The sequence below is a fragment of the Gymnoscopelus microlampas genome (assembly GCF_963454915.1).
Source record: "Gymnoscopelus microlampas genome assembly, chromosome: 7".
Taxonomy (NCBI): Eukaryota; Metazoa; Chordata; class Actinopteri; order Myctophiformes; family Myctophidae; genus Gymnoscopelus; species Gymnoscopelus microlampas.
The window spans coordinates 44624980-44648821 of NC_139944.1; the positions used below are offsets into that span (position 1 = coordinate 44624980).

General features: G+C 40.2%; 1 protein-coding gene across 2 annotated transcripts in view; it reads left to right on the forward strand.

Annotated features, from left to right (window-relative positions):
- The window catches only part of LOC311048356 (receptor-type tyrosine-protein phosphatase gamma-like), a 141152-nt gene that overhangs the window by 56458 nt on the left and 60852 nt on the right, over positions 1-23842 (forward strand). For both annotated transcript variants that reach the window (XM_084061603.1, XM_084061604.1), the window contains exons 3-4: positions 531-710; positions 12172-12320. In XM_084061603.1, coding sequence (XP_083917729.1) covers positions 531-710; positions 12172-12320 — 329 coding nt within the window. The remainder of the gene's footprint in view (positions 1-530; positions 711-12171; positions 12321-23842) is intronic.

The following is a 23842-nucleotide window of genomic DNA, read 5'->3' on the forward strand; positions in this document are numbered from 1 at the left end:
ATTATAATTTATAAAACAACCACACACACTTAAGCACTTTCAAAAGTAGAAAAAAATCGCCGATCTACAAGTTCACAAATGCATCGCAATGCTATTTTTTCTAACTTTGGGGGACACTGAAATAGGTCATTAATTTACAAAGAAAACCATAAAAAGTTGAGATATGGAGATACAAGGTTTCTGTCCCAACAACATCGATGATATATTTGTACATATCTGTCAAAAGGATAAAACACAAAAGGATGCTAGAGGAAGTTAGGTTGCCGTGCCAATTGCACATTTCTTTTCTCTCCCTTCCTGTAGAAGGTATGTAATACCTAATTTTCAGGCCCGTTGAGAACTCTAATTAGGAATCAGGCGTAACTTTTGTGGACTAGGCAACAACATGTGTAAATGGTCTGCCATCATGTTATGCTTTTTTCCGACTGCATTGTATTCATTCATTCACACAGCGACGGTGGAGGCAGCCATGCAATGCACCAACCTGCTTGTCCTGAGCCATTTGTGTAACCTCATGTCTCTTTGTGCAGGGAACCATGGGCCTCGAGGCTGGGCAGCCTCCTATCTGGAATGTGGGGAGAAGAACCAATCACCTGTGGACATTGTAGACGAGGATTCTCAGGTTTCCCAAGAGTGCCAGGAACTAACGCTTGACAACTTCGATACCAAGTCGTCCAACACGACCACAATGAAAAACACTGGGAAGACAGGTCTGTATTACTGCAAACGCTGATTTCCCCATGTTCACACAGTACATGTTAAAGGGATTGTAGGGAACATTAAGCCTAAATTTAAAAAATATGTATATATATATATTTTGCATTTTCTCCCCTCTATCAGCCACTATATAATGATGCTGGGGTGTTTTCCTTCATTGAAACACAGTCCTCTGTCTGAAATCCGTATTTTCCCTTCTGTTTATGTTCATGTTGTTTATGTCCGGGTCGTAAATTAACGCACGCATGTGCGTGTCCGTGCGCGTCCGTGCCCGTATCAACTTTTTACTTTCGGTTTTAAAACGCTCTCAAACTTCTTTTTTGAGGCACATAATTTACTTTTAAAAAATCGTTTGGATAGAATTTAGTTGTTTAGCTTCATATATGTGGTCAATTTATCATGAAAGAGCCTATTTAAAAATATAAATTCAGAGAACCGTAGGGTCGGGCATTTCCGCGAATTGTATCCGCATAAGGCAACCTATTTTGGGCATGACTCATTTAAAAAGTCCCCCCTGCGTCACCCCCTGGTGGTCGGGGAAAAGAACTGCTGGAGGGGCGGTGTTTGACAACAGTTTTTTTCTTTGATTATGTCTGAACTCCCTACAATCCCTTTAATTTAAGTCCATTTGTAAAAAGAAAATCAGCACTGCTAACCCATTAAGGCCTGAGCTTCCGATTCTACAAAATGCGTTCTAAATCCTAACAGTTTTATGAAAAACGTATGTTACTATATCAGTGGTTCTCAAACTTTTTCATGTCAAGGACCTCCAAAATTACATTTATTTGGCCGCCGACCCCCATCTGAAAATATTTTGTTCCAGGGACCCCCCCCCCCCCCCCCGCACTAATGAAATATCCCATTAGCACTGGAATTCCCCAGTATTCTGATCCGCCCCTGCAGACAGGATGCAGTGGGTGCAGTGCTCACCTCATGGCACAGCACCAGGGAAGTCAAGAAGGCAGTTGACCTGGTCATGCTTTGGGGATGTTGCTAGGCAACTTTAATAAACAGGGATATCTGTCTCATTGGGACCCTCATCAGACATACCGTATACCACCACTTAACAATAATACAGAGCACATTATTCAGGGGTCAATAGTTCACAAGGACCGGATAGACTGGATTGGTTTCAATATAGAAGGAAATTAGTACTAGTAGCCATTCAATTTCACTGCAAGGTTGTGCAGATATGGGCTACATTTCCTCCATTAACGGTATTCATTTAGAAAATACAATTTTAGTCAATTTTAGGCATTTTAGTCACTTCAGTAATATCCACTGCATTTAAACTAAGTTAGTGTCCACTTTGTTGGAAGCCTGTTTCCACGAGAGCATTACACCTGAAAGACATTAATGTACAGCAGGCCTATTATATAGCTCAGGGAAATCAGTGCCTGCAAAATGAGTTCATCATGCATTTTTCCTCACATTTCCATTTTTTCCACCGCTTGACTTCTTGTCCCTATTGGGCCGGTGGGGATTTTGCTATAGTGGGCCGCACAAAGGTTCAAGGCATGGCACTGACCTCTACGGTGCCCGAGCTCTGCACACCGCTGCTGCTGACGCCAGCTGTACCAGTTCCACCATTGTGTCAAACTAACGAACCCATCAATAGCACTGCCGGTAAACATTTATGTTACCACCCTCAAACCGGAGGCCGGGGAGTGTAAATTGAGTCCATAAAAAAAAAAAGATTGCTGTGTGTAGTGTCATAAAAAAAAAGAACACAATGACATCACAAATTACTATTTTTAGATATCAGACTTTTCCCCCAGAGGAAATACTCAAGCAAGCTCTGCTGTTTCAGTAATTAAGAAATCACATTATTGTCCAGTATATCATAGCTTGCTTGCAGCCCCTCGGTCATTGTTACTTAGCAGGTTACTCGGCTCCCTATGCCCAGAAAGGTTCTTCAACCTGCTTAGTTAAGTTGCGGTGCTGCTACTTCATGCAATGGCTTTGAGCTTTCATTAATCAGCAAACGTGTTCTTCTAACTTCAGCTGCATAATAAAATCCATGGACCTTTAGTGTTGGAAGTCCTGACCTTAACTGATCCCTCCAAGTTTTACTTATCTTTCTCTCTGTGTGAGTGTGAAGACTGTCATCCTTTGTCTTTGATCTTAATGAGCCTTGTTAGTTACCATGACAACCAGGGCAACTCAGGCGGCACAGCATTGCTTCGAGCTGCTTATAGAAAATCACCAAAAGGTGGAAATAGCAGATGTACAGTTTTACTGCATGGCTTCTATGAGGCATGCCGTCTAGAATAAGATCGGTGTGGCTGTCTGTCTGTGTGTGTAGTGTAGCGTATGTCCACAGCTAATTTCACAAACTGCTGAACCTACCAGTGCAAATGTGCAGTCTGCCAGTAGGCCAAGGAAGTATATATATATATTTAATATGCATATTTAACTTACATTTTTTGGACGTCAGTGGAGAGGCAAATACTAACTATTTGGAAGGCCATATGATGACACAGCGATATGAAGTCATTGTCAATATGACGTCATCAACATGATGTCCGAGATCCACATGGAAGCCACGCCGTTATTAGACCCTGCTTGTGTTATTTATTCTGCAACTGCTATCACGTTCTAGACAGAGCCTTCCACAGAGCATAGTTTTGTTCTATCCATATTTCCACCTTTTCATTGCTACAGTATATTGACTGGAGTTGAGCGCACAGCCAGGGGGAGGAGGCAATCAGAGGAGGCACACCTGCTCCACATGTTTGCTTCGGGCTGCTTATTTTTCCCATGGAGAAACAGACCTGACCTGTTATTGTGAGGGTGTAGTTTAGTTTTTGACTCCTATTGCCCTCTAAATTTCATGAAACCAGGTATTCAATTCAATTCAAACTTTATTCCAGACACACAGGTGATAGAGTACATACAAATATCACACAACAAATAAATAACAAAACATAGGGAAAAAAAACATGAAGTAATAGAGGCTGACTCTCCTTTGTCTACGCAGCCTGGACGAGTATCGGAGACATCTCTTCCCAGGATTGACTATATCCTCAATAATACTGTTCCGGGACTCATCCAGGCGAGACAAGAATCCATACATAGAGTGTCTTAAGAGAGCCTCACAAGTGGATTCCACATGTTGCAAACAAGTGACTGGCACTATGCCACTATGCCATCTAGGGACCTTAAAGGTTAAAGTTAGACCTTAAAGTTAGGCATGATTTTTTTTTCCAACAAGATTTCACATTTTTTATTTAGATTTTTATTAACACGAGAACAATGGCTTCTTTTATTGCATTGCAACTTTCCAGTAATAGAAAGCCTGCAGCTTCTATTAGCTTGGATTCCCCATTGATGATGTCACTGGTAGACGGGACTCTGAACTGTCCACAGCCCTCCTCTGAGACACAGACCGAGTAGAAACAAATTGTACCATTTTATCATGAGTATTAGTGAGGACCAATTATATGAAGATAGGTTGAACAGCGGTGAAGTCGTCCTTTAAGTAATATCCTCAGGGCATCATTGTAGGCCACTTTAAGCCTCCGCATGCTACCTTTCTTGTATGTGCACCACAAGAAAGCTGCATACATGGGAGTGCAGAATACTTTAAAAGTGCACACTTGACAGGACCTGAGCACATACTAAACCTGCGAAGCAGCATACAGTATTGGCCTGGGCATAAAGTATGCGGCACTGCCTAGAGATATCTCTATCATCATGGAGATTTTCAGTAAAAATGTGGCCAAGGTACTTGATTTCCTGGCACACAGATAAGACGACTGTCACATAGGTGAAAAGCTGGGAAGGCCAATTTCTTGTCATAATTTGAGCACACTTTGAATAGCTGCTGTAACCCTCCACTGTATGGACTTAGAACGACCAGGTCATCAGCGTATATAAGGTGATTGATGATAGAGAGTGTATATATATATATATATATATAAAATAGGCTATTAAACTGAGCTTTTCTAGCTTTTTGTATTTTCTGGGAAGGTTGGTGTAGAGTGGAGCGGAGCCAAAAGTCAAGTTTACTAAGTATTGAGGGTTTAAGTTGTTAAAAGTTTAAGATGTCTGAAAATACACATTATTAACTAATTGAGTGCCATTAACGTGTTTCACGTGTTTTACCGCTATGGTGCAACGTGCCATTAACGTGTTTCACGTGTTTTTGAAAAAAATAGAAAAGAACAAAAAAAAAACCAAGATATCATTATCTGAAGATTTGCTGCTCCATCCACTCCTTGTTTAACTTATAACTGAAAAAGGCTGTATCTCGCTTCCTAAGCACTTTTTTTTTACTTTGAACAAAAAAAAAGAATCAAAATCGTACTGGCCAGAAATAGCCAGAAATAATTCAGGCACTCAATGAGTTAAGATAATGTGCAAACAAACAAACAAACAAATGGTAGTGCTGTGAAACAAGTCTATGAAGCTATCTATGAAGTCTATGAAAGAAGTTAATCTGCAACACAATTTTATACAATATATGCTTGTATAAAATTGCTTCATCTCTCTCTCAGCCAAGGGGTCCTTGGCCTGAAAAACGTTGATGAAACATTGATCGAGCACTTATTAATCATAGCTCTTTTCTTAACCAGAAAAGCAGCAAGATTTACAGTACGTAGAACTTATATCTGTGTTGAATACAATGTGCATTTGCAATGCAAGACGGCATTGAAGTGCTATTACTATTTGACCTATAACTCAAATCTTATATGGAGGGGGGAGCCCGGTAGCCGAGTGGTTAGGGCGTGTACTACTGTACATAAGCTCTGATGCCTGAGACCTCGGTTTGAGGTCCCCTACTCTCTCTCCCTGTTAACACATTTAGACCGGGAAATAATCTGTAATTTTTAGATGTATTTGACTATTCAAAAATAGCATATCTATAAGCTCATAGCGCGGCACCGAGTGCAGCGTTACAAGCTTGTAGATCTGCTATTTTTGAATAATCGTGAAAATTTGAGCACATCTTTGAATATATATATATATATTTTTAAAGCAAACATTTTTAACTCAAAGCTTTGATTCTGGGGGGATTCTACAAATGTCTTCTAAATTCTAGTTTTTTGAAAAAAATATGTTGAAAATATGTTACTATAATCAGTGGTTTTCAAACGTTTTCATGTCAAGGACCCCCAAAATTATATGTTTTTTGGCTGCGGACCCCCATCTCAAATTATTTTGTTACAGAGACCCCCCAGAAGTTGTAACAGAGCTAAAAATGTTCAAAGATTTGCACACATTTTCACGATTTTCACTATGAGCTTGTAGATCTGCTATTTTTGAATAGCCAAATAAATCAAAAAATTACACAGATGCGTTCCCAGTCTAAATGGGTTAATAAGGGAGGCAGAAAGCCCAAAGAAGTACCTAAAGAAAGTTATATGGGTTCACATCCTTTTGAAATATTTAAATATCTAGAACTTCATGTGGTCAACTATCAGTTGAGTTATTTTTTTGTCCTTATTTGAACCCTAATCATCCTTTCACAACAACATACTGTATAGTGCAAGCCTGACTGATTCATCTCTATCCTCTTTTACCGGGGCCTTAAATGTCCAGCTAATGGACTCTAGCTAATACTTGACTTATTTGAGTCTTTTGATCCTTGCTGGCAAACTTCACGATAATGAGGCAGATTATCGTGCATTTATGCAGCAAGGACCACGTTTTAAAGCAGAAATCAATCACTGTGCTCTATGAAGTGTGAAATTGATATTGAGCCAATTAGATCGCCTTAATACATAAGTTGAATCATAATTGTTATGGCGTGGCTCTGAAAAGTCTAGCCATCCCATAAGAGGTTCTGTATGTGTCTGCATGGAGCGAATCTCGCAAACTGCTGACCAATCGGCGCCAAGTTTCTTGTGCACACTGCCACTAGGCTAAGAATACACATTTTGTTCAGATACTAGATTAGAAAATGTTACTTTATTTTTGTCATTGAAGTCATTGGGGCTCAGATTGTCCAAATTTGTGGACAGATGACATCCTCAGTAAGACTCTTTTAGAGTCGAGCTGTATATAAGGAACTGTAATGCGGGCAAATTGGGCTGAAATATGCGCCTGCTGATAGAGCTCCACCAAAAATATCCAATCTACAGTAGAAGCTCACAACGCATTGAACTGCGATGCATTGTGAGCTTGATGCGCTCCGTTTCTTTCCATCACCGCTCGTCTAACACGCATAGCAAGCAATGGCAACTTTTAATTTTATTTCCTAGGATTAATGAAGAATGAACGTGCTTGAAATGCCACCTCAATTGTTGAACGTGAGTGTTGTGTTCAGATCGGATGGATTTTGATTGTGTGCGCATTGTGAACCGACTGCGCCTAATCCAAACAATGCTCTCCCTAAATATCAAATCACCTGCTCTGTCACTGTGCCAGCCATAAGACCAGCTTGGAGCTGGTCTTAACTTGAAGCGCAAAGTCTTGGGGGAAAATAGCTTTGCGGCGTGATCGCGCCAGACCACACCTAATTTTAAGACCAACACGCCCCCACGCACAAAAACCGGCACAAGATCATTTGGTATTTAGACGATGCGGGAGCAAGTGGGATTTTAGCAACCGCGTCGGGGGGACGATGCCATACACCTTGTGCTCGGCGCTAAATGGCATTGCACCGCATTATGCCGGACAGAAGACACATTGGTTCAAAACAATATTCTACTTTTATCCCATGTCCTTGGTTGGAACTTTAATAATTTGATTAATGCTGATTCAACTATATAATTGCTCGACTGGAAATAGTGCTGTAGTAATCCAAAGTGTATTGGTCAAGCCTATGTTAAACCTGATGTTTTAATTGAGCACTGGGGCCATAGATCTTAAAAGTTACTTGAGATTGATTTCACAGCTTTCCCTCGCGTCCTGACCTGCTTTGAGCTCAAGCTGGTTGGCCGGCGTCCCAGCCAGTGCGCCCCAACCAAACATTTCCCAGGCAAATTTCAAACAACCCTCAAGCAAATTCATGAGGAATTGGAAGTTAGTACCCCAGAGACTCGCATTGATCAAGGGTTTACTCTCACACCAGACTCTCCTTTCTTTCACAGGCTGTGATTCAAGGTCTTTTTGGCTTAGTTTCTAATTCCTGCTCTCCAGCACAGCATTTCTAATGAAACTTCCAGGGCCGGCCAGCCTGCCCGGCCCTCCCCGTCTTCCACATAGGATTACAGTACCTCATCAACACCACTAGCAGCAATCCTTTATTAACCTATTAAGACCGGGAACACAGCTGTCATTTTCAGATTTCTTTGGCTATTCAAAAATAGCAGATATACAAGCTCATAGCGCGGCACCGAGTGCCGCGCTATGAGCTTGTAGATCTGCTATTTTTGAAAAATCCTGAACATTTGTGCAAATCTTTGAATATATACATTTTTAAAGCGAACATTTGTAACTAAAATCTTTGCTTCTGGAGGTCCCTGGAACAAGGTATTTTACAAATGTTCGCTTTAAAAAATATATATTCTACCCGGGTTGTGGCTCTTTCGGAGCGGGAACTGTGGGGGGTGGGAGGGGTAACATACACTGTTTATGTATGCTTCTTGTTATTGACCTATGTATGTGAAAATATAAAATAAAGAAACCTTGAACAAAAAAATATATATATATATTCAAAGACTTATATTCAAAACGTAAACATTTGAGATGTTTAAGTTTAAAAAAAAAAAGTAGCAGATCTACAAGCTTGTACCGCGGCACTCGGTGCCTCGCTATGAGCTTGTATATCTGCTATTTTTGAATAGCCAAAGAAATCTACAAATGACACACAGATGCGTTCCCGGTCTTAATGGGTTAACAACCTCTGTTACTGTATGGGTGCAAATTAGTTAGACTATTGTGTGCATGTGATGGTGAATTTTTGCCTTGAGTGTAGTGATTTCTCACATTGGGGTTTGATGCTGTGTCCTTGGAAAATCTCCAACTATACCGTACATCTCAGGCCTTTTCCTCTGTGCTGAAACACTGTTTAATACTTGGATTCTTTCCTGTCTCGTGACAACTGCTCACAAATTCCTCCTCACATAAAAGTGCATGTCTCACATTCATCCCGCTCCAGGTCTTATCTTTCCCTGGATTTGTCCAATATTTTTTCTCTGTATTTGTTCTTTTTGCGTTCCATGGCATGTTGTCCATTGTCTCTAGATTCTACCCGTTCTCTTGGCGCAGGCTGCTCGCCATGTCATCTTTGTTTACTGTCATCTGTGTTTACTGACAGTCTGTGTTTGCTTATACTCAATGCTCGTCCTCCTGGTTTGCATTGTGTTGTGATTAAAACTTAATCTATAGTCGGTTAGTTAAAGCTGCGATCCATACATTATACGTCTGTTGTCTCCCTCTCCCTATGGAGGTCATTGCAATGATGCCTGGACTAAATATGGCAACGCATCTAGTGTCCAATCCAATTGTCTATCTATACTTTTACTTCTACTCCACTACATCTCAGAGGCAAATATTGTACTTTTACTCCACCAAAATGATTTAAAAACGTTAGTTACTAGTTACTTTGCAGATATAAATTATTATATTATAAAACATACATTGACCACTTTAGCCCTATTTTATACCTAGGCTATTTGAAAATAGCCGATCTACAAGCTCACAGAGCTTGTAGATGTGCTATTTTCAAACATTTTAGTACTTTTACTTTTGATACTTTAAGTACATTTTATACCAATACTTTTGTACTTTTACTCAAGTAAATGTATTATTCCGGACTTTTACTTGTAGTATTGATACTTTTACTTAAAAAACATTTGAGTACTTTTTCCACCAATGATTAAATTACTGTATACAGACCATAGCCAACATTGGGGTAGGAGGACTCTGTGACGGGGGGGATGGATGATCCCTGAAATCAGATTCTCCAGAGTCGGACGTCTGCATACACATACATGCATATACACATCATGGTTAAAATAAAATTGTATTCATTAAAATAAGACCGCGGATTGTAGCTTTAATCCTCCTCTAACAGGGGAGGATGAGCCAACAGAGTGCTGGATGTAATCTGGCTAATGATGTGAGCTGCAGAGGTGGTAAAGGTTTATAGGTCCATCACTGTAGCAGTCGACACACCACACAGTCAAATCCAGAGTGTTATTTTTCACTCTGAAACTATGCAAATTGAGCCATATTTCCCTTTGTTTTTATAGATATACTGTAGATCTGGCTGTGTAGCCGGGGGATAATTCTTGGCCTGATGGTGTTTCATAAGCCAAGTGAAATTAAAGTATTCAGAAGAACTGCTGATTAAATCTCTAAAAGCAGGCATTTAAAAATTACATTTAGAAACTGTTCAAGGCAAATGTACTGTAGAGGCATGGTCTCCTCCGTGAGATGTGTCTCGTTCAATGATTAAAGAAAGTTTGCCATCAACTATTTAGTATGTTAAGCATGCATTCAAATGAAGCTCAGAAGACTGCAATGTTTCAACATGAAAGACTCACTAGGCATTAGCAATTGCAGCGGTCGGATTGTATCTAATTCAACTTCTCAAGCCATCAGGTTCAACTTCAGATGCACATCTATAGCGATAGCAAAGAGAAACGTTCTGCTGTGTATTTGAGGCAGTATGAATATAGGCATGTTCCGATACGTTCTTGACCCTGCCTCGTAACCTCAGTACTTGAAATTAATTGTATTTGCTCTTGAGAGAAGGTGCATCTGGTCTAGTGAGCTTTGATATTTGTGTATTAGTAAATCTAAAATGTTAAAAGCTGTGCAAAATCTCCAACGGTCCAACGTTGCCGGAGATTAGCTGCTCACAGACGGACCGACACACACACACAGACGAACAGACAGTGCCGAAAACATAGTCTCCACGCCTTCGGCCTGGCGGAGACAATAATAATCTGACTATAGAGCACCGAAGTCTGACGTAATTTACACATCCTACCTGGGTCACGTTTTTTTACCCCCCATTCTGAATTCCCATAGACGTGTTTAATATCGCTTCAAATAAGAACTGTGTTCCAAAATTAAACAAATGATCCCGGAGGTTTGACTCATATGGATATGAAGCATCAACTGACGGTGAGAAAACGCTACTGTTACTTCTGCCGAATTAGTTGAATTTTTGCCAGAAACAGACTATATCAAATATGAGTGACTGACTATCATAAACGATACAGAACCACCTCCCTGACGATATCGCCGAGACAGTTTGTTTATTTTTGGACCACAATTCTTATATGAGACGATTCAAAGATGACCCAATGTTATTCTCCATAGAGAAATGACTTCCGCGACCCAGTGGATGAACGAATGACGTCAGGACTTCGGTACTCTATACAGGGGCGTTTCTAGGCATAGGGGAGGGATTATTGGCGATTGTGAAACACCTTGTTGGAGATATTGCCTAGGAAATGTTACGAATAACATGCACGTGAATTAAACGAGGAACACAAATGCTGTCGCCCACCCCACCCTCCTAAAGATCTTGCAGAGGAAATAAAACTAATAGCACACATGCAGTCCCTTTCTCCCTCCCCGCACCACTGTAGATCTCGCCTAGGAAATTAAACAAATAACACACATATTGTTTTTTTCAAGTAGTGTCTCCTGAATCAGCAGTATTATACTGTACCTTTGCCTGAATAATAAGAGGTGTGCAAACAACGCCTCTTTTTAGGCATTAGGTTAGAGGTGTTTAGATTTAGGCATTGGTGTGGTTAACGCTACAACCCGGGACTTACTTGAAATAATAAATTATTTTAACCTGTATGTTATAGTATGTTAATACAACTTGCAAATCTGCTCTGTTTGTAGGTGGTCTGCCTGGTCTTCCAATGAGAAACTTTGACCATGGTGGAGGGTTGAACTTGCTGACAACGTTAATTAAGTTATTTGAAACCGATGCACTGGATTGGACGCAGGATCCATCTTTATTGTAGTTTGGACATTGGTGAAATTATCTCTCTGCGTCGGCAGAGAGAGAAGAGACAACGGACGTAACAGTTATGGATTGTATCTTTAAGGTCAGGTTAAGGATCTGGTTGGGTGGTTAGTCAATGACATTGCATAACCACACGCTCCCGGATATGGAGTTTGTAGAAACTGGTCGCTGGTTCAGGAGCCGCTACATTTTTCTTTTTTCAAGTGGAGAAATGAAACATGAAGTCAATAAATATTTTCCCCACATGTGTTGGTACAGTATATCAGAAGAGTAGATATTTGTAGCTGTGAATTTGAAGCTTTAATCGCTTAAACCCACTTAACTTAGTAAACTGGACCTGATTTACCTCTGTACTTACTTGGACCTCTTTTTTCCGTTTACACCGAATCTCCTCGATCTATAAGCTCAGAATGTTGTGAGCTTGTAGATCTGCTATTTTTGGAAAATGCCCCCTCCCCCCCCCAGAATATGGATGCTGGGGTTCAAGTGGTTAATCATTCTATATTCCCTTTGTTGCCTTCATGCGGTATGATCACTCATTCTTTCTTGTTTTGTTTTATTTCCACCAGTTGCCATCCTGCTGAAGGATGACTACTTTGTGAGAGGTGCAGGCCTGCCTGGCCGCTTTAAGGCGGAGAAGGTGGAGTTCCATTGGGGCCAGAGCAACGGCTCAGCGGGTTCAGAGCACAGTGTCAGCGGCAGGAGGTTTCCTGTAGAGGTAAGAGAAAGTACAGAAGACATCAGGCTGGCTGGGAAATTAACGTATTCATTATCGAAACCCACATTTTTAACAAATAACCAACTCTTGCTCAAGAAGTGAGGTACTGTATATACTGTATGTAAAAAAATAATTGGTGCCTCGCGATGCGTTGTGAGCTACTTGTTTTTGTTAATCGTTCATGAATCATAAAGGCACAAGTTTGAAATAATTGTGATAATGATTTGAAGTCATATCGACCAGCCCTAGAAAACACGCACATCCCATACCTATGAGGCTGGGTGCGGGATCAAAAGTTCATCATAAATAATGATAAATAATAATACATAAAATTCACACACCAAAACAAGCTTTTGTTGTGTGAGTCCCGTTTGCAGATATTTATCAGAGTGTAATGTTTCGAGCCACCAGGCTCTTCCTCAGACTTAGCAGTAAGTGTGAGGAAGAGCCTGGTGGCTCAAAGCATTACACTGTAATAATCTGCAAACAAATATCTTTTTTAGTGAGCAGATTTTATTTATTTTGCTTCCTGTAGAGGTAAAAAAAAACGTATGACAAGTGTGCAAGGATGAAGCTCTTGAACAGTAACAACAGGAGGATAAGCGATAGTGGCACTTGCAATACAATTCAGATAGATGATGATTTATAGACTCAAGTCTGGATAACTTTTCAGTTGTCATGGAAAAGGATGATTTGAAGTAGAGATACCTAAGAGAAATATGCAGTGATGTTGCTAGGTTTTCAATGTAATGGGTCCTGGGATGCAAGGGTGGTCTTTTAGATGGGTCCCAGGGACATTTTATGGGTCCCCAATTACACGTCCCCCCCCCTATCGTTTTCTTTGATCTCCAATCTCCATATCTTCTATGCGTGTGTGACTGTGTACATTATATCCTGATGCAGTGGATCTCAACCTTTTCAGGCAGCGACCCCCCAAAATAATCATATTTTAACTGGGGACCCCCCACCCTGAGGAATTAGGAGTTGAGGCACTTAATTTAGTTTGATTCAGTTCCACAGATACATATTGTGAAAATAGCAGATCTAGATCAGTGCGACCCGTTCCTGCTTTTCAAGACCGATACCGATATATATACATATATTAAAAAATCATAAATATATTTTTTCAAATGTATATGATTCTGTAGTATTAGCACACCTTATGGTAAGAAATACGTACTAGTAGTGGGCAACAGGTGGATTTAACATACCTTTGACCAATAGAATACATTTAATCATAGAACCTTTTAATCATTATTATTATTTTATTTTGTATTATTTATGAATGTAGAATTTATTTTTACTATTTATTGTGTAGACTGAAAACACTGGCTTACAGTGGAAGTATTGGCAAATAAAGAAATAGGAATTCAAGAAATAATGAAGACAAATACTGACAATGCCTATGAACATTGGCTTGCAGTTATTGCACATAGTCAACATGCAATAATACTATTAGGCTTGTCATTGAGAAAGGAAAATAAAGTTGTCTTTTTGAGGAGAAGTGGAACCTTATAAGTCACTTTAAGTTTAGCATGAGGGAGAGGGTCTACCCTCTTCAGGGAATTAATTGTTATGATATCTCTAAGCTACAGAAAACATCCAGTTGCCTATTAAACATACACAAGACACAGACGATAGACAACCGGTTACTTACAGCTGCCATTAATTAGTGCTTTTGTTTGCCTTTGTGGTCAAATCAGGGTCAAATGCATAGGATCAACGAGCCATCGTTAACCTGCTAATGTTACACAGCTGATTGGCAACATGCGTTAATCCACCACTCACTCTGATCTCCAAGCAAGTGGGAGAACACTCTAAAATCGGGGATTTTACTTTGGCTGGTCAATTTAAGATGACAACAGCAACAAAGATTAGTAGTAGACCTGTATGTATGATGATCAGTTATTATTCCAGACAGTGGTCTATCCAAGACGTTTTAACACGTTTAAGAGCAGGTCCTCATGCCGTCTCTCTCTCTCTCTCTCTGTGTGTGTAGCGTAGACTAACAGCGAGGGGCTGTGCTGCTGCTTCTGCCACACAACGCCGTTTAACCGAGTTATACTTCTCCAGTACAACGGTGTCTAACCGGAGAGTTATACTTCTCCACCAACGGTGCCTAACCGAGAGAGTCCATGTAGATCACAGCTGACAAATATTATATATTATCGGAGCTAATCGGAGCTGCGTCCCATGGACGCACTAGAGTTGTCATGAATGCGTCCTTTCGCAATATGGTGCGTCAGCGACGCAGGACGCAGGCCTACGAGCATCTCTGAATATGTATACTATAACAATCCTTCTTCTTTTTCGTTCTGTTTTCGGCTAAATCCCATCGGGGTCGCCACAGCGGATCATCCATCTGCTTCTGTTTTCTGCGTCTGATAACGTTTTTTGTAAAAAAGTTAAAGCTCTATATTCTGACAGTAATCATTGCTATAGTGTGTTTGCAGAGTAACAGCTCTTTAGTAAACAGAAAATACATTTCCTGGGTGACCAATTTTCATGCAATCAGAATGAAAATCACCCATTCATCAGCTTCAATTTTATAGTGTTGTTCCAGTTCCAATTTTGTCTGCTGATTGTTTTGTTTCATCACTTCCCATTTCACTTCATCCCGTATGATTTGTCTCTCCTGATTGGATGAAATTGAATATGTATTTTCTCTTTGCTGAAGCTGAACAAACTCTCTATACCAATGATTACTATCAGAATATATATTTTTTACAAATTCTATTTAACTACACACCCTTGCCTTCAATTCATTGTTTTTATAGCAGTTCCATTCACACAAACATTCACACACTGGCAGAGGCAGGCATGCAAGTTAGGGGTTCAGTGTCTTGCTCAAGGACACCGTCGACACAAAGCCAGCTGGAGCCGGAGGCTCAAACTGGGAAGATTTCAATTCCCAATTCCCCTTATCTTCTCAGCCAATTCTGCCCCTGTTAAGATAACATTATTCTTGTGTGTGGCTTTGTTCACAAACTCCACACAGTAACTTACTATTGATAGCTAAAGATTGGACAGGGTGACCGCGCTAGCTGACTCTGTGTTGTTTATTTCGTTTTTTTCTCTGTATGGCTGCGGTAAAATTAGGAATAAATATTTGATGGTTTGTATATGTCAACTTTAATGTTAAAATTATTCTTGACCTTATCCTTGACAAAAAAACGACTATGTTATGACATCTCTATCTACTTTTTTTCTTTCTTTTCTATCTACAACGAAGGCAGCATCCGTATCAGGACATTGTTGTATTTGCATTTCATGAAGCCTCTTCAGGAGGTCATTTCTTATCGTGACCATTTCAGAATATCACTAGGTTTTGAACACATAGCAGCGTAACCTTCATGCATCTGACATTAGTTTAACTCAACCATAGCCTGCTGGATTTTTAAGGTCCATCAAACCTTGCAAGTCCTTATCCTTTAGGAATGGAGGTAGTTTGAACCATGACCAAATGAAATGTGTTGAAATGACAGCTATTTATTCTCGAAATCTAAAACTGTATTGACCTATAGTAGAATGCAAGGATAGCTGCAGAGACACACACACACACACACACACACACACACACACACACACACACACACACACACACACACACACACACACACAGTGCATTGCAAAACATATCTTTTTAGTATTCAAAAGTACATTTGGCTTCATCCACAAGGATGTCACTTATTATTTGTGTGTAGGAAATATATGGATCAGAGAGAGAAAGGAAGGAGAGTGACCTTGAGAAACATTAAGTTTCTAAGGGGTCTATCATTGTAAAGAATGAAAGCCAACACACATGTTCTGTCCATTCAGGTACTTTTTTTGTATTTATAAAGTTTGCATCGTTTGTGTGACTGAAGTTATGCTTGCATTCCTCCTAGTTAAAACTTTAAGGGGTGACTTAGATTAGGTGATTAGATTAGTATGAAGGAAGCTGAAGGTGGTGGATATAAGGAATTAAGCAAGGAGGACTTTGTAAAACATTTGTAGGGGTAGCTTTATTTTGTGTTGGTTTATTTTATTTTTTTCGCAGGATTTTTTTCAAGGGTGCAGGAAAAAACGGTGAATTCGTTTTTTAAGTGGGTGAAAAGTGTGTGAATAAATTTTTTGGGGGGTCATTTTCATTTAGAAGTTTATTTCATTCCCACAAGTTAGAAACTTGTGGGAACAAGAGAAACTTAATTTAAAAAAAAGAATCAACATGGCAAAAAATATATACTCACTCGTGGGAACGAGATAACCTTGAAAATGAAAAATATTCATCAAAAAAAGTTAGTTTTCACCCACTTAAAAAACGAATTCACCAACTTAGTTTTTTCTCTCCTGCACCCTTAAAAAGAACAACCCTGAGAAGAAAAAAAAACTGTTTTCAAAATAAAGCTACACCTAAAAATGTTTTACCTGCAAATGTCCCTTTAGTTTAAGGGCTCCGTATGATACTGTATAAGTCAAAATATTATGAATGCTGTTTTTCCCTGTTGTTTCTGTACTCCAAATGAGGAACCGGAAGTAGCAATACTCAATATATTGGTCGCCAAATCTAGAGCCCAACCTATATATCGACGGGCAGATTTTATCGGCCGATATTGACCTATAACAGATATATAGGTATCAACATATGTTCGATATGCACGCATATGATGTGGCTTTCTAATGCACTCAACCCAACGTCTTAACGCCGGCATTGCTATGTGTCAATAAGCGTCTGTAGCTGAAAAGCTGTTTGTAGACAGCGTGTACACAGCCGTTGGTTGTAGTGAGGCTTTGTTTGCCAACTGAGTCAACTCAGTCGCTTAACGCACATCGATAGCAGTGGGGCGACGGGAAGGGGGGGCAGAGAGGGATATAAGCTCTCTGGTTGCCTTGTCCAGCCATGTTCAGCCTGAGTGCCTAGTTCTGTAAACATATGGAACTTTATTGTTCCTCCCCCTCTTTCTGCTTCTGTAAATACTAGAATACTGGTACAGATGTGACGTTCCGAAGTTTCAGAGACCCCGCCATTGGCACTTCAGTGAAACATCAGTGAATTGTCCAAGCCTTGTCACAAACAAAGGGGGAAATTTGCCAAGTGTCAAATGGTGCCTGGTGTGAATTGGCCTCTTTTCACACTAGGCAAATCAGGCACGACAAAGGGGGGGGGGGATGCTTTTCAGGTAAAGCGAAGAAAAGTGTGAAGAGGTCACATGTCAATGTCTCGTCTGTATATTCTAGTCAGCCTAGACAGGTGGTGGCTCTAGGTGAGACTTACGGTACTCTCGAGGGCTCTACAACAGGGGCGCACTGCAGAAGCTCCAATCAATCAATCTAGCTACAGTATTGATTATAGATGTTGCTGACGTGACGGCAGTCAGTGGTGCACTGGTGCTGCCGTTGTTTTAACTATTCATTGTCATTAAATTAGACTGGTTAATACACAAAACTGAATGGTCTAAATAGCGTTTAGTTAACTTATAACCTTGTCTATGTACCCTGTGTACTGTAAGCCCCGTGCTGTGCAAAAAAATAGCAGATCTACAAGCTTGTTGTATACAGGCTATTTTTGAATAGCCTAAAGTATGAAATAATGGTTATAGCTCAGAATCTAAAATGACACAGTATGCGTTGGCGGATTGAATGGGTTAACATGAACACCACTCCTCTCTTCCCTGGTGTAGTAGATCTGTCCACAGTGGCCTTAACATGAACAAGACCTTTACCACTCCTCTCTTCCCTATCTATAAACATGCAGCCATGTGTCTGTATTATATACTAGCCTTGTTCTTTGGAGCCGTCCCTAAAGACAGGATGTTGATGCTGAACAGCATCATAATTAGAGTTTTTGCACATCGTTTTGTGTTCAACCAAGTGTTAGAGGACATCGGATGATATGCATAAAACATAGTGCTCACTAGTGTGTATTGATAGCGGTGCTGTCCCCATTGGATTTCATTTTGTGAAACAATCTGCTGTGTAGAGACCTTCAGTAAGTACACGCAAATGAGACACAACATAGTAAATATGATTTGGATGTGAGGGTCTTTGGCCTGGCCTATAGCATTTATTCCTGCAAGTTAATTACAGGAAGTGATTTGAATTGCAGCATAATTTGTTTTTGATTACTGCTGATTACCTTTTTGTTTTGTTTATTGTACATGTTCCAATATGTACAGTACATTCCAATATAGGTGCAATAACATCATGGCTTCCTGTGATGGCTGTGACCTCGGCCATCTATGACATATCTATGCCTTAATGACTCTATATTTGGTCACTTTTTCTGGCCGAATTGTAGTGGAGTAAAAGTATAATATTTGCCTCTGAGATGTAGTGAAGTAGAAGTAAAAGTATTGGAAAAATTGGAAATACTTCAGTTAAGTAAATGTACCTCAAAATTGTGTTTAAGTACAGTACTTGAGTAAATGTTCTTAGTTACTTTCCACCACTGTTAAAATTGCATTGTGTGCTGATCAGTCCAGCAGATTGCGAGATTATCTCCGGACAAACACATAATGTACACACAATACACACAACACACAAGACAGACCCTCTTATAGGCCGCTTTCCTCTTTCAGAGCCGCATCGTAAAAACAGAACATGGTGACTGTGTGTGCATATGTCTGTGATTTGTTAGTTTGTTTGTGGCTTGTGTTGGCGACTAATGTACTCTGGAGTCTTCAGTAAATAGCTTTGACATTTGCCTGGAAAGGAAGCCCGGTGAATTGTCAGGCCTCATTTGAAGTGTCTCATTGAAATGATGAACAGAGGAGAAACTGAAGGATGGACAACCCCCCCCCCCTCTTCCTTTACCAGCCATCCTGTTTAGCACATTGAGCGGGGGATAGAATTGGCTTGACTTTTGGCAGTGATTGAGTTGCAGTAAGTGAGACCACAGGGAAACATCCCTTGACCTGAGACATTGGCTCAGAGACAGGAAGTGCCACTTTGATGGGAGAAAGAATGCCTTCCACACTGCAGGCTGCAGCAGCAGCAGCATACAGTAATACCAACAAAATGACGTAGTTGCGGAGAAAACAAACAAATTAATTCAGTGACTTGCTCAGTGGTTCTCAACCAGTGGTCCGGGGACCACCAGTGGTCCTTGAGGGCGTTCCAGGTGGTCCTCAGCTAAATGGACTGTTGGTAAGCAAATGGACCCTCATAGATCTTTAACTCTTGAGAGCGTAAAATGAAACCAAATGGACCCTTACGGGTCCATTTGGTTTCATTTTACGCTCTCAAGAGTTAAATTATTGTTAAATATCTGCATTACTTCATTAAAGAATTGTTATTTTGCCTGTAATCGCTCCTACTGGTTTCACATCAATGCAGCATTGAATTGTGTACACAATCTCATCCAACAATAACAAAATATTCTAAGTCTTGGATCTGAGAGGCTAAATCTCATCAAAACGGTGGTCCGTGGCTCAAATGCCGAATAAATAATGGACCTTGATATGAAAAGGGTTGACTGAAAACCACTGGACTAGCTGAACATCACTGAAGGCAAGCGTGTGTGTGTGTGTGTGTGTGTGTGTGTGTGTGTGTGTGTGTGTGTGTGTGTGTGTGTGTGTGTGTGTGTGTGTGTGTGTGTGTGTGTGTGTGTGTGATTGGTCAGAAACTCAAGTTGCACATGATTTGTTTTATTTCCGTAATCTGTCATCAATGTACCATGGACACTTTTCAAGAGAGGTTGGCTGAGGAGGTTACAGTGGCGGAACAAAGCCGGGCCGGGAGGCTAGGGCACATGCGTCAGTGGATGATGGAAATAAACAGTGGAGATCAAGGTGGCAAAATAACCGCTTCCTGCGCTGTGTACAGTGCGCTGGGTCTAACGTTCCCCACTCAGAGCGGAGCCACATCGAGTATTTTTGTCAGCAGAGAACTTCGGGTTTTGACAAGACAAAAGAAATCTGACCTCTTTTGAAGTATGCAGCCAGCTTATACTGTACCTCTCACTGCCATTAAAGAAAGCACACATTCATATATTCACACAGGAAACCTACTTGAACCAAGTTACCCTTTTATTCAAGAGATAATATTGACATTCCAGAGAGCCTCAGAAATAATGAACCATAAATCAGGGGTCCCCAACACTGGGTCCGTTGACCCTTTTGGTGGTCCGCTGACCATTCAGTGATGGTTTGATTGATTGATTGATTACTGTACTTTACTTAGTAAGACATGAGAACAACAGTACATGGAAGTACACATTCACAATACAAGGTCTACTAAACTGGAAGGCTCATAAAGCACTAAGCTTGTTTAAAATGAGATCCCCACGCACACAAATCATGATGAATCATGATGGTCTGTGACAACAATCCACAAAAATAAATTAGATTTATTTGATATATAATACCGTACTCATGACCATTATGTATCTGTAGAACAGCCACCCTCAGTCCGATTCCCTCGCTGCCATCTCTCACTACTGTACAAAACAAAAGACATTAACAACCTATTGAAACCCATGGTGGGCTACTCGTCAACCTCCCCAGTCTGACCTGCATCTCAATGAGGTGTTAAATGTTAATATTAATGCACACTTGCACAGCGACAAAACAAACTTGTTAACCCATTGAGGCCTCAAGCCGATTCTACATGTCTCCTAAATCTCAACAGTTTTCTGAAAAACCTATGTTTCTATATCAGTGGTGCTCAATCTTTTTCATGTCAAGGACCCCCAAAATGATATGTATTTGGCCGCGGACCCCCATCAAAATATCTTGTTCCAGGGACCCCCAGAAGAAAAGATTTGAGTTAAAAATGTTCACTTTAAAAATATATATATATTCAAAGATTTGCACACATTTTCACGATTTTTCAAAAATAGCAGATCTACAAGCTCATAGCGCGGCACTCGGTGCCGCGCTATGAGCTTGTATATCTGCTATTTTTGAATAGCCCAAAGTGTAAAATAATGCTTTTTAGCTCAAATCAAAAAATGACACAGTTCCAGGTCTCAATGGGTTAAAGCATACCACGAAAACATTGTGCCTTGTGGCACGTTGGAGATGTAATTCTCCCAACCCGGCACATTTCCTGTCGCGTAGCGTATAGAATATGAATATGTACGATGATCAAATATAATGGCTGGAAAGTGAGATTAATCATTTCCAATTCACTTGCGATGGAAGCTATAAATATTCATAGCCGTGCGTGATCGTTATGGTGGCTCACGCGTAATGAAAATGCTGCTCAAATACCAGTTACATAATTATTGAATAAAACCAGAATCAGGCGGATGTGAAGGGAAAACATCAGTCGGTTCAAGGCGCACGACCCTGAACTCGCATCTGTTTGAGACTTTTGACTATCTGTTCGCAAAATTTGCTTACATGTGCAAGTACGTTAGAGTATAAAATGGGCCTTATATTCGACACTTGAGAGAATGGCAACTGAAGTAGATCTACAAGCAGATCTACAAGCTCACAACGTGTCGCAGCCAGGACTCATTATGAGCTTGTAGATTGGCTATTTTCTGCGGGCGACACCGTTGTACAACAAAGTATAACCTTCCTTCTCCCGGCTCATGCGTGATCAATTTGGAATGTGAAAGTTACTTCCCAACCACCTTTTGTAAATGAAGAACAAACCGGTGAAATTATTTTCTGTACGACCTATGATTACATAATTAATAGAGGCTTACATAATTAACCCTTTGAGACCTGGAACTGTGTCATTTTTAGATTTAAGCTAAAAAGCATTATTTTACACTTTGGGCTATTCAAAAATAGCAGATATACAAGCTCATAGCGCGGCACCGAGTGCCGCGCTACGAGCTTGTAGATCTGCTATTTTTGAAAAATCGTGAAAATGTGTGCAAATCTTTGAATATATATATTTTTAAAGCAAACATTTTTAACTCAAATCTTTGCTTCTGGGGGTCCCTGGAACAAGATATTTTGATGGGGGTCCGCGGCCAAATGCATATAATTTTGGGGGTCCTTGACATGAAAAAGATTGAGCACCACTGATATAGAAACATACGTTTTTCAGAATACTGTTGAGATTTAGGAGACATGTAGAATCGGCTTCAGGTCTCAATGGGTTAATAGATTATTTCAATCGCGACCGTCACCACACACTCACGCACACGTGTGTGTATACAAATGATGTGCCCCAAAGGGATAACAATCGAGTGAATCATTTCATATCACAGTATCATGCTCTAATGATCATTTAGATCATGTTTGACTTCATATAATGTAAATGCCACATTGTACGCGACGCGTACAACTGTAATTATGTGCGAATGTTGTGAATCCAACGCCTGATCATTGTTTCCTTGTGATTCTTGTGTGTGTGTATGTTTAGTTCTTCTCCGAGGGCTTGAAGCATCATGACCTTGGAGGCTTAGCTCCAGGGCTTATTTGTCTCTACTAAACAGAGGCTGTTTTGCAATCTGCTATCTAATTATCTCTCCACTCCATATACAGTGTGAGTCACATTTATCCCCTGAAATACGTTCTACTTATTACAGAAAACATTTAGGCCTGCTGGAAACAGTAAGTGTTTGAGCCACTTAACCCATTAAGACCAGGGACGCATCTGCGTCTCATTTTAAGATTTCTTTGGGGCTATTCAAAAAAAGCAGATCTACAAGCTCATAGCGCGGCACCGAGTGCCGCGCTATGAGCTTGTATGTCTGCTATTTTTGAAAAATCATGAAAATGTGTGCAAATCTTTTTGTAACTCAAATCTTTGCTTCTGGGGGATTCTACAAATGTCTTCTAAATCCTAACAGTTTTTTGAAAAAACATGTTTGCTATAATATCAGTGGTTCTCAAAAAATGATATAGCCGTGGACCCCATCTCAAAATGTTTTGTTCCAGGGATCCCCAGAAGTTGTAAGAGAGTCAAAAATGTTCGCTTTACAAAATATATATTCAAAGATTTGCACACATTTTTTTTCCAAAAATAGCCAAAGAAATCTAAAAAGGACACAGATGCGTTCCAGGTCTTAATGGGTTAAGGTGTGTATGCACAGTGTGTAAATGACCACGTGGGCTTAATGGCTTGCCATGACATTCACTAGAGTGGCCGTCTGGGAAGCCGTACGGTTCCTGGTTCAATCCCTGGCTCCGCCTGGCTTCGTGTCAAAGTGGCTTTGAGCAAGACACTGAACCCCAAGCTGCTCTCCATGAGCAGGTTGGTGTGTGAATGTGTCACTTTTTGATTTGAGCTAAAAAGCATTATTTTACACTTTGGCTATTCAAAAATAGCAGATATACAAGCTCAAAGCGCGGCATCAAGTGCCGCGCTACAAGCCTGTAGATCTGCTACTTTTGAAAAATCATGAAAATGTCTGCAAATCTTTGAATATATATATATATATATATTTTTAAGCAAACATTTTTAACTCAAATCTTTGCTTCTGGGGGTCCCTGGAACAAAATATTTTGAGATGGGGGTCCGCGGCCAAATACATATAATTTTGGGGGTCCTTGAGATGAAAAAGTTTGAGCACCACTGATATAGAAACATACATACATTTTTCATGTGTGTGTGTAAATGGGTGAATGTAATGCTCATTG